Here is a 15,755-nt window from a genome sequence, read left to right as displayed (position 1 = left end):
GTTGCATTAGCTCATTGCAACACTTAATGCAACACTTTTCAAACTAAAGCAACACTTTTATAAAGTGTTGCATATGTTATGCTAATGCAACGCTTTTTTCAATTTCAAAGGCAACATTTTTATTTGCTAATGCAACGCTTCTTGTGAAAAAATAGCAACACTTCCTGAACTAATGCAATACTTTTCATGTTGAAAAGCAACACTTATAACAAACAAATGCAACATTTTTATTTTGCAAGCGCAACACTAGTTACGTTCAATAACAACAATTGTAATAAACAAATACAACACTACTACTTTATCCAAAGACAATACTTAATTGTAATTCTCACTGATTGTGCATTCAATTGCAAATCATTCCAAAATTACAATAGATTCAGTCTCAAAATGAATGTCATTACATTTCCAAAAAGAATCAAAAGTAGAACTTAGCAAATGTTTAAGTAGAAAAAATGTAGCAAATGTTTAAATAGAACAAATGAGTAACGATTATTATATTAAAAGTCTTCATTGTTGTACTTTGGACCATATGTATGTTGCCACCCGGACAGAAAATCAACCAACGGCAAAATAATAATACCTCAAATGCAACCTGTAACATAAAAAATGGAACACAATTAGATTTGAGGATCGCGGAATATTTAAAGGTATGCCTACAATCATAGCCATCTCAGCCAACAACTACTGTGAACGTCACTATAAGGTATGCCTAGGCTGCCAAAAGTAAGATCACATTGAATAATAACAAATGCACTTCCTGCCCTACAATTAATAGAGCTTTTGCAACCTTGGTCAAGCATAAGCCATGTTAAATGTGACAAGCCTAGCCAACAAATCAGAATGTTAAATCTGATCTTTAACCAATTCTAAATGAAAAGGGTACACTTTAACCAAAATGTTCCCACATTAAAACAAGACACTTTGCATGAATTTTTCAAATTGTAAGATAGATTATGATCTGTAGTTTAGTAGCCTTTAGCCCAATACACCAAATGATGTAGAATATCCTCCGTGTGTTTAATGTGCCTCTATTATTGGCGTAGTACCTTTTATGGACAATTTTTGTGTGCCTTTGGGATAGCTAGGCTCAAGAGTCAAGATGCAATATCACTTTTTAATGAAGGATGAAATAAAGCAAAATGGCTCATTTAACTGTCAGCATTTGTATTATGAAGTAGCAGCTAGCTGTGCAATTTTGAAGCAATTTCTTTAATGTGACTTGTGACATACGGAAATAACCTGTCAAGTAAAGGGGCTAGGCTTACGGGAGAAAAGAGAGAAAAATAAAGAATCAGCAATGAAGAAGATATATACATACCTCAAGATCCAGATAAGTACTCCTTGACAACTTCTGGAGGTAGCCTTTCTAAAAACTTTGTTAGTATTTGCTCTCTCATTAACTCTCTTTCATTTTCAATATCTTTTTCCATGGTTTCTAACTCGGCCTTCCTCTTGAGATATTCTTCTTCCTGTTCTTTGTTTCGTCTACTCATTTCGTAGTCCATGTCTTTCCGCAAATCTTCACGTAAACTAGTCTTTAGAGACTCCAAAATTTCCCCTGGAACCACATAAGACGTTTGTGTACCATTCACCTCCTTTAACTTTTTATTAGACACGCCCCTGCCAAATAATCTACGACGGCCGTCATATTCCTTGCCCATGACACCCAAAAAGGGGTCTGGTTGGCATTCCCCATCATCAGGTACATACGTCTTCATTTCTGTCTATAATTAGACAGTCACCCGTCAAAAAAATTTATCAAAGCATCATAGTAACTATAAACAGGACAGGATTGATTTACTTACTATCTTTCTTTCTGTATCGTCATACGACTCTTTGTACTTTTTTCCTGTTTTTCTTTCACGAGTATGCTCAAACATCTTAGCAAGAGAAGGTGGCTCTTTGTCTGGATTTTCATTTGTCTGTAAATTGAGCAAAACTTAATTTATGCTTTAGTTAATATTATCTACGGTTCATATAATCGATGATGACCATTAAAATTACCAGTTCCTCGCGTATAACTGCAAAACTTTTTGGGCCAGCGGTGTGCATATTTTTTTGAGCCAACCGACGATCACGGTTACGAGAGCATCGCCTCTACACATTAGAGCAATGCATAGATATTGAAACATATTAGTGTAATTAAAGACGATATCTATAGCATATTAAGCTAGGAAAAAAAATTCAGATTAATAAATTCAAGTATAAGGGGTTGAATATCACCTTCTCAGATTTCTTTTTCCATGTGGCAAGTAATTTTAGAAAGTCGTCATCAGGAACTAGGTTAGATCTGTTTCTCCACCTACTTTTATCATCTTTATGCCTGTAGAAATGCTTCTTCTTGAAACGACATTTATGGACTCTCCAAGCATCTCTAACAGTCTTCATCACCCAGTCTTTACCTTCATCTGGTACTATATATTTTTCTCGCATAAAATAAAATGATTTCGTATAAGTTTTAAAAAAAATAAATGGGCGCTACTGAATTCAAATAAGTTGTAATTTAAAGGATGCATACCAAGACATATGCCCACAATTTATCTTTGTTAGGGACTTTCCGCCAAGAGTCAAAGACTAAAGGTGCATAGGTATAATCTCGAGCTAATGTACCTAAAAAACGAGAAAATTCACCTACAATGTTTTGTTTTTGAACTATGGGACCAATTGGTTGCCCAAACTCATTTAGAATAATGGCCACCCTTTTCTGAAGCGGTCGCGTGTGCACATCGTGTAACATGGTTGGTCCTCTTGTACCGCCTTCCGAGATAGCTAGGAGAAGTATATAAGATAAAACATCATATAAGTTATCAGATGTGGCTTGATCAATTGATCAATTCATTTACTTTCAGTTCATCTTAGATGAATATGATTGCCCCACTCATGACACCCACATCTGGCAATTTCAAATAAACCAACAGTATTCAATAGAAACAAAAATTACGAAATCAAATGGGATTAGATTATCATTGTTATCAATGTTGCTTTTTAAATCCAAATGAATGAATTTTGCATATTTAAGAGCAGATACCTTACTAAAGTACTTGGGTAAGATGCATCAAAAACAGGTAACGCAATCAGAGTCCATATCCAGCAACAAAAATCACGTTATCCAGCAAATGAGTTTTTTTTTGGCATGGTTACTGATTAATACAAATGTACCGTTTAAATGTAGTCATTGTCTCGCGTCTTAGGATCTCAATTTACCCTTTTGATTATTCTAACTGAATTCCTTTAGCCCAAAAGTCAAACCAACAAAAGAAATACGTATCACATTCAGACATTGACAATGGCTAAGAAGTAGATATTAATTTACCAGCTAATTCAAGATCTCGACTATCCAAGTTTATTTCCTCACTCTCATCTTCAGGATCTTCCTCTTCATCGCTATGTGACGTATCAGAGTTCTCTCCTTCACTACTACTATCAGTTAATGCATCTCCTCCAAAACATTCTGCTATAAGTTGATCTCGTTCCAATTGAGATGAATTTTCATAGTGAACTGCATGTTTTGTTTTAAAATAGTTGAGTGAAAAAAATAAATAGATTAACTTAGGATAATTAAATCTTTAAATGATTATTACCTCCCATGTTATTATCTCCCTCAGTTGGGGTGAAATGTGATGGTTGATGAAAATCAGTACTCCTTTCTTCGTCTCTTTGCAACTGATTTCTCTTCAAGATCAACTCAGCCATAGTCATCTTGCTAACATCATTTTTCGGGTTAAGGTTTACATTAGATGCATCACCGTGCCTTTGACGTGCCTGATCTTTGTCAAAGGGTTGCTGGAGCTCAAACCCTTGTTGGTGTTTGTTAGCTTGACCTTGATTTCTCAATCTGCTATAATTGGAGTATCTCGTCACTGATCCAGGAGGTATATATTGTGCACGTTGTCGACTACCAGACTTAGAAACCTGCATATTCAAAAATAGGTGGACATAAAAAACCTGCATATAATCAAAACTCGATAAAAAACCTGCATATAAAAAACCTGCATATAATCAGAACTTTCGACAGGCAGAGTGATTCTCAACAAGAGAAACAGGGTTCGTCATATTTAGATTCATCAAACGCATTTCACCAACAGCTTGACCTATTGACTAAAGGTTGTGTGCTTCGCATTTCATCAAGCTGCATAGCTGTGTGCTTCGCATTATCAAGACTAAAGGCTGGACTCACGGTTCTCCCAGCAAAAACTGTTAGTTTATATAGAACTTGTGCCGCAAAGGAATGTTAATGAGTAAAGCAGATAACCAATCTATATATATATTTCTAGGTAAACCAAATTTCCAAGCAAATGTATATAATATGTACAAAAAAAGAATCTCGTGGTCTGAGCTCTCTGGTTCGATTCTGGAAATGACCAAACTGTCCCGCCTGAACTGATATCGAGAAGGGAACCCATAGGGTAACTTCTGTATAGGCACCCGCCACAGCAAAGTTCACACCATGCCTATAATCAGAACTCGAAAATTATAGGTATGGACTTAGAAGATCTATCTTCAAACTCTGGCCTACAAATTAGATGGTTAGTACATAAACACTACGACATATCAGTAATGGCGTAATATAAGCAAGATACACACAAATGAAATCAATGTACAGTCGTCCATTACAGAAGAGACCACTAGTCTTGTGGAAGAATTGCTGACCAGACGGTGGACCAAGGTAGAGTCCTAGTCCGGCCATAAAAGCACATGTCTCCGAGTTTGAGTCACCGAAATTGAAAAGTACACATTTTGAGTGAGCCAAAGTGAATGCAGGAAGTAGAAAGACTACTAACAGTAACTCGAAAACGAGCACAGGCCTTGCACATTTTTCACTCATTTCTTGCTTTAACTTTTTACTCATTAGCAATTACTGTATTCAGTACTTAAAATTCAAATGTATATAAAACTGTTAGCTACTCCTGATCTAATTGCCTCAACAACATTGACTTCTATCACATCAACAACGGAGTCACCTTCACCCTCAAATCCAATATTATCCCAGGTTGCATTTGGCAGCTCGGGTTTTTCGGCCCCAATACAAGGAATAATGTTGGAATTCAGTTTCACAATGATGCATGGAATATGTTGCACATCTATTTTGCATCCTCATCAACACTAACTACTTACAGAGTCATATAAATCAAGACAAACTCGACAATACTGACATATCAATTACCTTTTTAGGAACTTCCGCATGTACATGATCATCCTCTGCCTCATTGTTAGTAGGAAAATAATCCAGATCATCTTTGTCGGAATGACATGTTCTTCCTGATCTATTTTGTTTTCGTCTTTTACTTTCGCTACTTTCCACCAGGTTTGTCGACGACTGTACCAGATTCCGTAACCCAAGCTCTTCCAACCTTACCTGATTTTGAGCAATTCTTGCAATTCGAACTCTCTCATATTCATTCAAGCGTAATTGTTGATCGACTTTTCCCATTTTCAGGCTTGATATACTTCAATTGCATTCAAGTTTCCACAAAAAAAAAAAGCATCAGACAAACAATAAAATTTATTACTCAGGCTTGATATACTTCAATTGCATTCAAGTTTCCACAAAAAAAAGCATCAGACAAACAATCAAATATATTATAAATGAAACTGCAAAATGTCACATAAATTAGCACACAATAATCAAATACGACACACAACAAATGTATAAATACTAGATTGACACTACTCATCATTCCTCATCGTTACGTTCTTCCTCAGCTTGCATCCAGTCCCATAAGGTGTCATCATTTGTCACATCACAAGCATTTAAATCAAACAAATTATTAATGTTACCCAAGACAGTATTAGCATCAACAACCGTAGGATCTATATCTTCTCTTGACAATCTGATATTCTCTTGAGGTTCCACATGCCCATCACGCATTATAAGGTCATTATTAGGTTCTTCATTTTCAATGTTATAATCAAATATGTCTCTTGGAACCTTAGTCATGACATACTGCAACCCATCTACAACTGGATCTGCCACATAAAATACTTGATGCACTTGGGATGGCATTACAAACGGATCATCCACTGAACAATATTTGTTCACATTAACACAAGTCATCCCATATTCGTCTTTCTCCACTTGATACCACTCACAACGAAACAAAACAACAGTAAACTTAGACCAATAGTTGAGCTCAATTATGTCTAGAATTGCACCATAATACGTAACATCCCCATCAATAGGATTTTTGTCTTTAGAGCTAGCAAAACTTGAAGTTAAAGCAGAGAGAGTTACTCCACTATTTTGTGTTTTGCATCTGGCATCGCGTGATTTCGTATAAAAGTCATAATCATTCGCATAATATCCCTTAAACCTTTTAGCTGTAGGAGCAGGTCCTTTAGCAAGCCAAAACATTTGGTCAGAAATACCGGTTTGGGTCGCCTTTTCGTTCAACCAGTTTGGGAAATCATGACTATGATGCCGTGCACGTTTCCATTTACTTTTCCTTCGTTGACAGTTCACAACCGCTTCATGTTCTCTACATAAATCACAGATTAAAAATTAAAAGCAGACATATATTAATTAATGCCTATGAGAAAATGTTGGTAATCAAATTATATGTTAAATTTACTTACTTTATGTATTGTTCAACCTCTTGACTATCTGAGTTGAATAATGCGTAACGATGCGCCTGTGCAGCTACTTTGGCGTCCAGAGTAAACACCCGTCCATTTCTTTGTTTTTTTCCTCCCAAAGGATGACCACAACTTGTAAAAATTGTCTTGTCAAGTACTTGTGTTTCATTAGTGACATGTCAACGTGCTTCGTTATCTCTTGTCTTGCCCCGTCCACGTCACCGAGAGCAAAAGTTCATGCATTCCTCAATCAAATAACCTTCTGCAATAGATCCTTCTGGACGACCTCTATTTCGCACATATGATTTCAATTTGCATAAATATCTTTCAATGAAATACATCCCTCTCCCTTGCACAGGACCCCCAAGCCTAATTTCCTCTACTAGGTGAATGGGCAGATGTACCATGATGTCGAAGAAGCTTGGGAGAAATATTTTTTCTAAGTCACATAATATTTGGATAATTTCAGATTCTAAGAAATCAAGTTCTTGTTGATTTAGGACTTTACTGTACAGTTTCAGGAAAAAATTTCCTAATCTAATCAAAGGAATGACCACACATGCCGGGAAGGCACCTTCTCACAGCAACTTGAAGTAAGTAATGTAAAATGATGTGAGCATCATAACTTTTATATCCTGAAACTTTCCTTTGCGCTAAATTCACACATCGCGAAATATTAGAGCCGAAGCCATAAGGAAGTTTTGCTCCTTTCAAAGCACGACAGAAGATATCCTTTTCTTTTGTAGACATGGAATAACATGCCTTTGGGAAAAAGACATGTCTCCGGTCTTTCGACAATTGAGGTTTGTAGATCCTCTTTAATACCCATATCTAATAGGTCAAAACGAGCATTTGGGTGATCCTTACTCTTACCAGAGATATCCAATAAAGTTCCCAGTACATTGTCAAAAAGATTTTTTTCAATGTGCATTACGTCTAGGTTATGCCGACATTTATTGTGTTTCCAGTAAGGCAATTCAAAAAATATAGACTTCTTCTTCCATGGGCAATCACTTTTGTTCTTTTGCTTTTCTTTCTTCCCAAAAGAATTCACAAAATCAGACAACTCTTCTAATACATGAAATCCTGTGAGGGGTCTGGGAGGGGGTTTTTCTTCAAATTTACCATTAAAAGACTTCTTATCATGGCGCAAAGGATCATTATCATCTAAAAATCTGCGACCACCCATATAACACATTTTTTTGCTATGCTCCAGATATAAGGAGTCAGTTTCATGGTTACAACTTGGACATGCAAACTTCCCTTTTGTTTTCCATCCCGATAACATTGAATTACCCAGAAAATCACTAATTGTCCATGTCAAAGTATCATGTAACTTAAATGTTTCATTCCTAAATTTATCATATGTCTCGAGCCCTACATTCCATAAATCTTACAATTCCTCAATTAAAGGCTGTAAGTATACGTCAATGTTATTCCCTGGACCCTCGGGACCGGGAATGAGCAGTGATAGCATAAAATATTCCGGTTTCATGAACATCCAAGGTGGCAAATTGTAATTGACCAACACAACGGGCCATGTACTGTGACATACACTCATAGTTCGAAATGGATTGAACCCATCAGAAGCCAAATCTAACCTTACATTTCTAGGTTCATTAACAAATAAAGGGTATAGCGAATCAAATTCCTTCCAAGCTGACCCGTCAGCAGGGTGTCTTAGATACCCATCTTTAGGACGTTTATCAGCATGCCATGTCATAGCTTCTGCCATTTCTGAATTCATATATACTCTTTGCAACCTAGGTTCTAGTGGAAAATGCCATAATACCTTTGCAGGTATTTTATGATTATTCTTAGTGTTTGAAGTCTTATTAGATGAATTCGCTTCGCATTTTTTCCACTTAGAGGCATGACATTTAAAACACTCTTCAGCATTTTCAAACTCTTTCCAAAACAGCATACAATCGTTAGGACACGCACATATTTTTTTATAATCAAGACCCAAATCCCTCACAATATTCTTAGCTTCATTGAAGTTGACCGAATTTTGCCTCCAGGAACCATGTCTCTTAGCAATTGGAGGAGATCATTGAATGCCACATTACTAATTCCATGAACTGTCTTGTACAAAAATAGTCGAATGATAAAAGACAGTTTTGAAAAATTCTTACAGCCCGGGAATAATTCCTGTTGACCCTCTTCTACCAACTTATAAAATTTTTTAGCTTCATCATTCGGACCATTTTGTACGTTAGTGGGGCCTTCAAAACAACTTCTAAATCTGTCGTCTAACAATGTGTTGGTATTGTCATTGAAATTTGGTTCTTCATCAAGGGTTTCAACTATGGATTCAGTTGATAAAAGAGACTCTCCATGAAAGGTCCAAACATAATAATTCTCAACAAAACCGAATGCTTTTAAATGATCATACACCTCATGTCTTCGTAACCAATATCGGTTAATACACCTCTTACATGGACATCTTATTTGACTCCCATGAACACCCTTAGAAAATGACACATTAAGGAACTCAATAACTCCATTTTCAAACTCAGGCAAACGTCTAGCTATATACATCCAACTTCTATCATTCCTCATCCTCTATACATGTAAAAACAACAACTGCTTGGAGAATGATAGGAATGATGAGAATTTTAGGCATTAATTTGTTTAAGCATGTAAAAATAATACATTTTGTATTTTAAATTTAAATAATAATTGTCTATGATTGCAAACAAGAAAAGTGGTTCATATATAATTCCAAACAAGAAAAGTGGTTCATATATAAGTCCACACAATGAGGCTTAACCAAAATGGGGACTCCCAACAATGAAATAGTTAACCAATCGTATCATCTTAGATCCTATCTTAACGGGTAGTGCAACAAAAATTAGTCAAATAGAATTACCAGCATTGGTCCAGCATCATATAAGAGCTTAATCCTAAAAATAAGCATGTTACTTGACGATGCTAGCTTTCACATATTTTGCTATACTTACTTAATCTATGAAATGAAAAATCCAAGGATTTAATGACACAAACACAAAAAAAATAAGCTAACAAGAAATTTCCACGGAATCCCGAATACTCAGCTATGTCTCAGAAATGGCTATTTTTTCAAAAATTACATGTTTTTCGCCTAAATTAAAGTGGTGTCTTCTAAATGTTCTAAGTTGAATAAGCAATGAGTCGAGTTTTTACTGTGTAAGTTACTATTTATACTCCTGGCAAAAAAAAAAGAAAAAGAAAAAAGAAAAAAGACTGCCAAAGTAGATACCTGAGAGCAATCAGATAGTACTTCTCGTTGCTTTCTTTGTAGTGCTTAGCCTGATCAATTGAAACACGCAAAGCATAAGAATACATTTAAAGACTACACATCCTCCATAATGACGATCTTTCTTTTACTCTTACACCAATCAATGCTCACATTCAAATTAAATTTCATATCAGAAGAGGATAAATGAGATTGCTCATGCATTGTCAAATACAGAAAACAAATTGTCGATGGCAAACTAAATTGACCAAAATAGTCTTTGACAACTAAAACTAATTACGGAACTACCTATCCAGTCATTCATCATTAACTTAACCAATCTGCCTATCAATAGAACGTATCAAACCATACATAGATCTACCCCTTAGCAATTGGAACTTGGAAGAACCATCCACAGTTCATAAATTCTGTCTAGTAACCAAAACCTATACATAAATCTTACATCTCCATTCTAAAACAGTCACAAATGACTTGTGCCAAACTGACCAAGCAAATTCGGGAAGCAAATGACCTCCATCTCCTACAATTGAACATTAATTATCCCTTCTGACACAAAATTCGACTGAAAGCAGAGCATAGGTAGAAAACAACCAAACTCACTTACTCACATGAGTGATGCTCGTCTATGTAGGTAAATATTATAGTTAGACAAAGTCCAGATTTCAGACCTTCTTGACAACCAAAGTCGAAATCAGCTCAATAAAACCAAACAAACCAATCTCAAATACACTACTGCAACTACAAGTATTTCTTTATTATTCATATTTTTGATTAATCACACCTTTATTACCCTCTAAGCACAAATTTCAACCAACCAAGTCTACCTGCTTATTATGGATTAATCTTCAGCCAAATTGGTACCAAAGTAAAATCTAATCTAGATGATAAAGTGGGTAGTAACTACTGTAATTAAATTGGACAATTGATTAAGTGGCATCATGTATAAGATTAGGTTTTATGCTTTAATTAATAATTGATAAAGTGGGCATGAACAAGCAGAAGTTACTACATTATATCGAGAACAAGCAGCAATTAAACTAAACACAAAGAAATTGCGCTTTCTGAGGAACTTATTAATTAAACAATGGTGACAACAACAACTGCGACGAAAACAAAGACGACTACGACGACAGCAACAACAAGAACATCAACGCTATCATTTAAATTACAAAAGGAGAAAAAAATTGACCTAAAACAGTACTCTGAGCATCGCCATTTGAATTCGGCGAAGCTTCAAAATAATTAGGTTTACAATTCTGAACATTCGGTTGTTGCGAAATTATCATAAATCGCAGGTAAAATTGAAGAATACTAGAATAAAGTGAGCGAATTAGGGATTTAGGGTTTATTGGTGATTTACTAGGATTCACTATAATTAAATTGGATAATTGTATCCTCAAGCATTAAAATAAAATCAAGATGCACATAAACAAACATACCTTTTGTTTTGCAGATGATGAATTTCCTTTGATCTCACCGATGGATTAGTTAATTTGCAGAAAATATGCTACAGATGAGATAAAATATAAGGTTGGGTTTTAGGTTAGAGGAGAGAAAATAAATTAAGCATTTTTTTAAGAGGTAAATTGATAAATGTGCGCCAGATTGAAAAGTATTTTTAAGAAACGTAATGTAATTAGAGAATGAAAAAATATTTGATTCCTTTTTTATTTCCGTTTAATTGAGGTTTTGATGGTTAGTATTCCCAAAAGTAAAAAATGGCGCCTGATTTTTACTATTACAAACAATAAGGCGGTAAATGAAATTTTCATAGGAGTATGTAACACTAGTGTTGCTTAAGTGTTGCGACAAAATGCAACATTTGTTTTGAAATGTTACACCCATAGTAATAGCATGCAACATTTTTCTTAAAGTGATGCCTTATATAGATAAAAGCAACATTTTTGAATAAAGTGTTGCATTATTAACACAAAATTGCAACATAATCACAATGTGTTGCAAACGAAATGTTGTATTACATCCAAATTTGTAGTAGTGAAAAACCAACCGTTGTTAAAACCTTTAACAACGGACGCTTTAACAACGTCCGCTTTTTTATATAACAACGGTTTTTAACCGTTGTTATAGCCTGTATCTGTAGTAGTGAAGAAACAGCCAGACTCGGTATCCAGCAGTTCCTTCTTTTTCCATCTAAATGGCACATCCGCGACTTCAAAGTTGCGACAATCTTTAGAATTCATAACATTGTTAGACTCCAAGAACACTTGCATATGGTTTGCCACTATCTCTGCCAGTGTTCTGTAGTCGGATAAATTTTTGCCTTCATGAAATGTGTTGTCCAAAAAATCAATAGATTCATTGATGAAGTTGATGCAGACACAAGAGTAGTGATCATTGTATAGAATAGGCACACACACAAGGTCAGAGTTGAGTCGACATCTTCCATTGCAGGACTGTAAATAAAGATTCCATACTTGCAACAGCCATTGACCCAGACCGTCAACAGGGCTTAACGAATCAAAGTTCTCTAACAATGAAAAAAGAGAATCCACCTAAAAAGAAAGCATAAACAACAAAAAATACTGCACAAGTGTTAAAAATATATCACTAGTTATGAGTAAATAAGTAGGTAATAACACAAAATAGCAAAGAAAAAACCAATACCATATGACGAAGTCCGAAGAACATTGAGCTTGGTTCTGAACGTTCTTCAAACTCCAATGATTTCAAAAGAGTCGACCAACCGTCCACTACTCTTGTTGACATCATAGCAGTTACATCTACTATGGAAACAATATCACCCCTGTCCAAAAACATACCGACATCCCCGATGTACACCACTAACATATCACTGCATTCACAAAAATAATATATGATAAGAACAGTGGAATTACACTGGTATAACACTAGAATAACAATTCAATAACAGCAGAATAATAATGAAATTAATAGTGCAATTACAGTGGACTAACAGTGGAATAACAGTAGAATAACAGTTCAATAACAGCAGAATAACAACGAAAATTAACAGTTGAATTACTGATACTAGTTTGGCACTAGTGCTTTGACAAAATAACAGCATAATAACAGGAGATTAACAGAAAATAACAGAACAATAACAGTGGAAAACAAAAAGAGTAACTGAACAGTAACACCACAATCAAAGAAATGATAATGGACACATACTCTTCTTTCAAGCAAGCATCTTCACGAAAAACAAAGTCCACCACTTGCTTTCGCACCTTTAGCATCCTAGAGATCTGTTTTTTGTTTTTCCGCAACAAATCCGACACGGCAACAAAACTACTGTCCTCTGGCCCGCAATTCATAGAGCAACCCAGCCCATCGTCTGACCTACCCCTTTTACGGCTACCGAAAGCCGACTTTGGACTCACAGTGCTATCAACAGACATGCTTCCCACTTGACGGCTGGCAGTTGGGGTGTTTGTAGAGAATTGAGTGCTATCGGTGACCGTAGATGAAATGCCGGACTCGACAATAGGCTGCGCTGTCTTAACCTTTTTACCAACACTTTTCACCCTGGCAATACCAGTACGTTTCTTACCGCTTTGAGAAACCCTCGCTTTTGTAAGCTCAATACGGCGTTTCTCTTCAAGGATACTCAGGGTTTCTTTTCTCCTGTTGTCCACCTCCTCCAAAGTTTTCAACACATCACCCCTGGACTCGTTCATATCAGACAGCACCAACAAGGCAGTGATCTCGGCGCAGTAAAGGGCTCTTGAACCAGTATTACCCAAGTCACAATCAAAAACACTTCCACGGTAAAAGAGCATGTGCAACATCAAATATACATCGCAGTCCAAATTTTCAATCTCAGCGGTTTGCCAGCTAAAAGGGACATTGACAATTTTATAATCTTTAACCTCCCCGCTTTGGGCAACTCTATTTTTGACCAGGAAATCAGACATTATACTCAGCTTAAAATAAGCAAGGAAAAGAGAACATAATTAGAAACAATACTTAAACTAGGCAAATAAAAAGAGAAAATTAGACGCAATAAATGACTTACAACAGTATGACAATACAGCAAATGTACACAGTCTTGTTGATGATCGCAAACAACGCCTCTTGAAATACATTATCAAGATATTCAACCCTCTTGGCATTAAAGTTGATGCACAAACAGAACAGCTAAAGTGTTCATGCAAAAGGATTGGGATGAAAATCTGGGAAAATATTTGGCCAATAAAATTAATTAGAACAGTACAATAACAGCAGTCCGGAACTCTGAAAGTTATAGTCGTACAAAATAATAGTAGAATAACAGTACAATAATAGCAAAATAACACAAGTACAGAAACATGCCATATCATAATTAAGATCACAATCTCTCCTGTTGTTCTTTACAAACTCAGTAAATGACAACATGACATCGTCACACAAATCACTTCTGGAAGTCTTTTCAAGTTTCGACGGCATACAAATTCGGCCCAATGGATTCTTAAACAAAGTGGAGAAAAGAGTTAAAACGTTATACAAAATGAAAAATAAAGTAAAAAGATACAATAAGAGCTGGCACACTTTAGATAGAATAACTAATCGTGGCACCAATCTCAAAGAAAAATCGACTTGGACTTCCCCTTAAACAAGTATCATTAAGTAAGAGGGACCACCAGTCGATAATTCCAAGCATTATCATTGTGTTTGGAACCATGGATTCCATATCCTCTCTATTCAGATAACTGTGAAGACCCCAAGTGACAAGATTCTCACTCCAAAAACAAGAAAAAGAGAAAGATAAGAGTCACTAAAAATATATTTTTGTAGAACAAAAAGCGGAATATTATTTAAAACAGAAAGCAGAATATTTTTTAAAATAAAAAGGATGTCTTATGTTTGCGAAATACTATGATCATTCAAGAAACAGTAGTGTGCAACCTGTTTCCTCTTGGATAGCATTGAGTTGAAAACATGTCCCATTGTTATCATTGATTTTGACAGGACAACTAGGTGAGGATCCACTTTACCGCACTAAATGCTGCATCCAAAATTCTCAGGCACAACGGACAACATTAGCTCCTCATGTGCAGCAGAGTGCAGCAAATAACTTGTACCGATATTAGGAGCATTCAAACAATCAAGGTCATTGTCCTCTAGGACACCCTCACCAACAACAGTACCATCCTCCAACACAACCTCAACATTCTGTTTTTTAGAATTATCAATCTCAGACGCTGCCTCAAGCAACAAGTCTGCATGACAACACATCACCACTTCGGCACGTCAACAAGTCTAGGAAAACAAGTATCAGTCTTTGGGATTTGAGTTGCTTGACCGGTGTACACTCAACAGTATTAGGCACGTCATCTGGTGGATTATCAATAAGATAGTCTTCAACTTGAATGTTAACGTCCTCCACATCATTGTTAACGTCCTCCACATCAACTACTTTCTCACCAACACCATATGGCTCACCATAACGAAACTGAATGTCAACATAGACATCTGTCGTAATAGCATCTAAACCGAGGGGTGACAATTGTGGAGTCCCCACCCCTGCACGTTGTTGAATGACGGGAATTTGTTCAACACCCTCCTTTTCAACTATAGTCGGTTGCATATCCGAAAGCCCGACACAATCCTCATAATATTGAGAAAACAGATTAAATGACGGAGGTTCAATAATGACATTTTCATATCTAGCTTTTTTTTGAAACTGGTTCTTCAGGAACAGTTGATCGCGATAAATTTGCCGCTTGCACAACCAATACATGCTTAACCCGTTCGTCCAACTCACGGATAACTTGATCCGTGAAGAAAGATGAGGGTAGCAACCAAGTTCTCTACCCCTTCACAATGCAATTTTTTTGACTATTCAGTCGTGCTTTCTTCAGCAGCTGGTCGGGTTACTTGGCTGGGCAACTTAGCAGTAGGTGGTTCACCCATAGCCTGCTGGTTCTTCTTCATCATCTTCAACTTGATCACCTCCGCCCTTTCCAAGTATCGGCGGCATAAAATCTGA

The 15,755-nt window shown here is 36.1% G+C and overlaps 1 protein-coding gene across 1 annotated transcript; it reads right to left on the bottom strand.

Moving 5' to 3' along the window:
- Positions 1-382: 382 nt before the first annotated feature.
- Positions 383-2,406, bottom strand: LOC141627181 (uncharacterized). The gene is made up of 5 exons (XM_074440599.1): positions 2,224-2,406; positions 2,005-2,097; positions 1,806-1,922; positions 1,319-1,724; positions 383-592 (listed from the first exon to the last, which is right to left on the bottom strand). Exons 1-4 carry the CDS (start codon positions 2,386-2,388, stop codon positions 1,320-1,322), a joined length of 780 nt encoding a protein of 259 aa, XP_074296700.1. The 5' UTR covers positions 2,389-2,406; the 3' UTR covers positions 383-592; position 1,319.
- Between the last annotated feature and the right edge of the window lie 13,349 nt (positions 2,407-15,755).

The sequence above is a fragment of the Silene latifolia genome, chromosome Y (assembly GCF_048544455.1).
Source record: "Silene latifolia isolate original U9 population chromosome Y, ASM4854445v1, whole genome shotgun sequence".
Lineage (NCBI taxonomy): Eukaryota > Viridiplantae > Streptophyta > Magnoliopsida > Caryophyllales > Caryophyllaceae > Silene > Silene latifolia.
The sequence above is the reverse complement of the archived record's forward strand: the minus strand, read 5'-3'. Positions and strand labels throughout refer to the sequence as shown.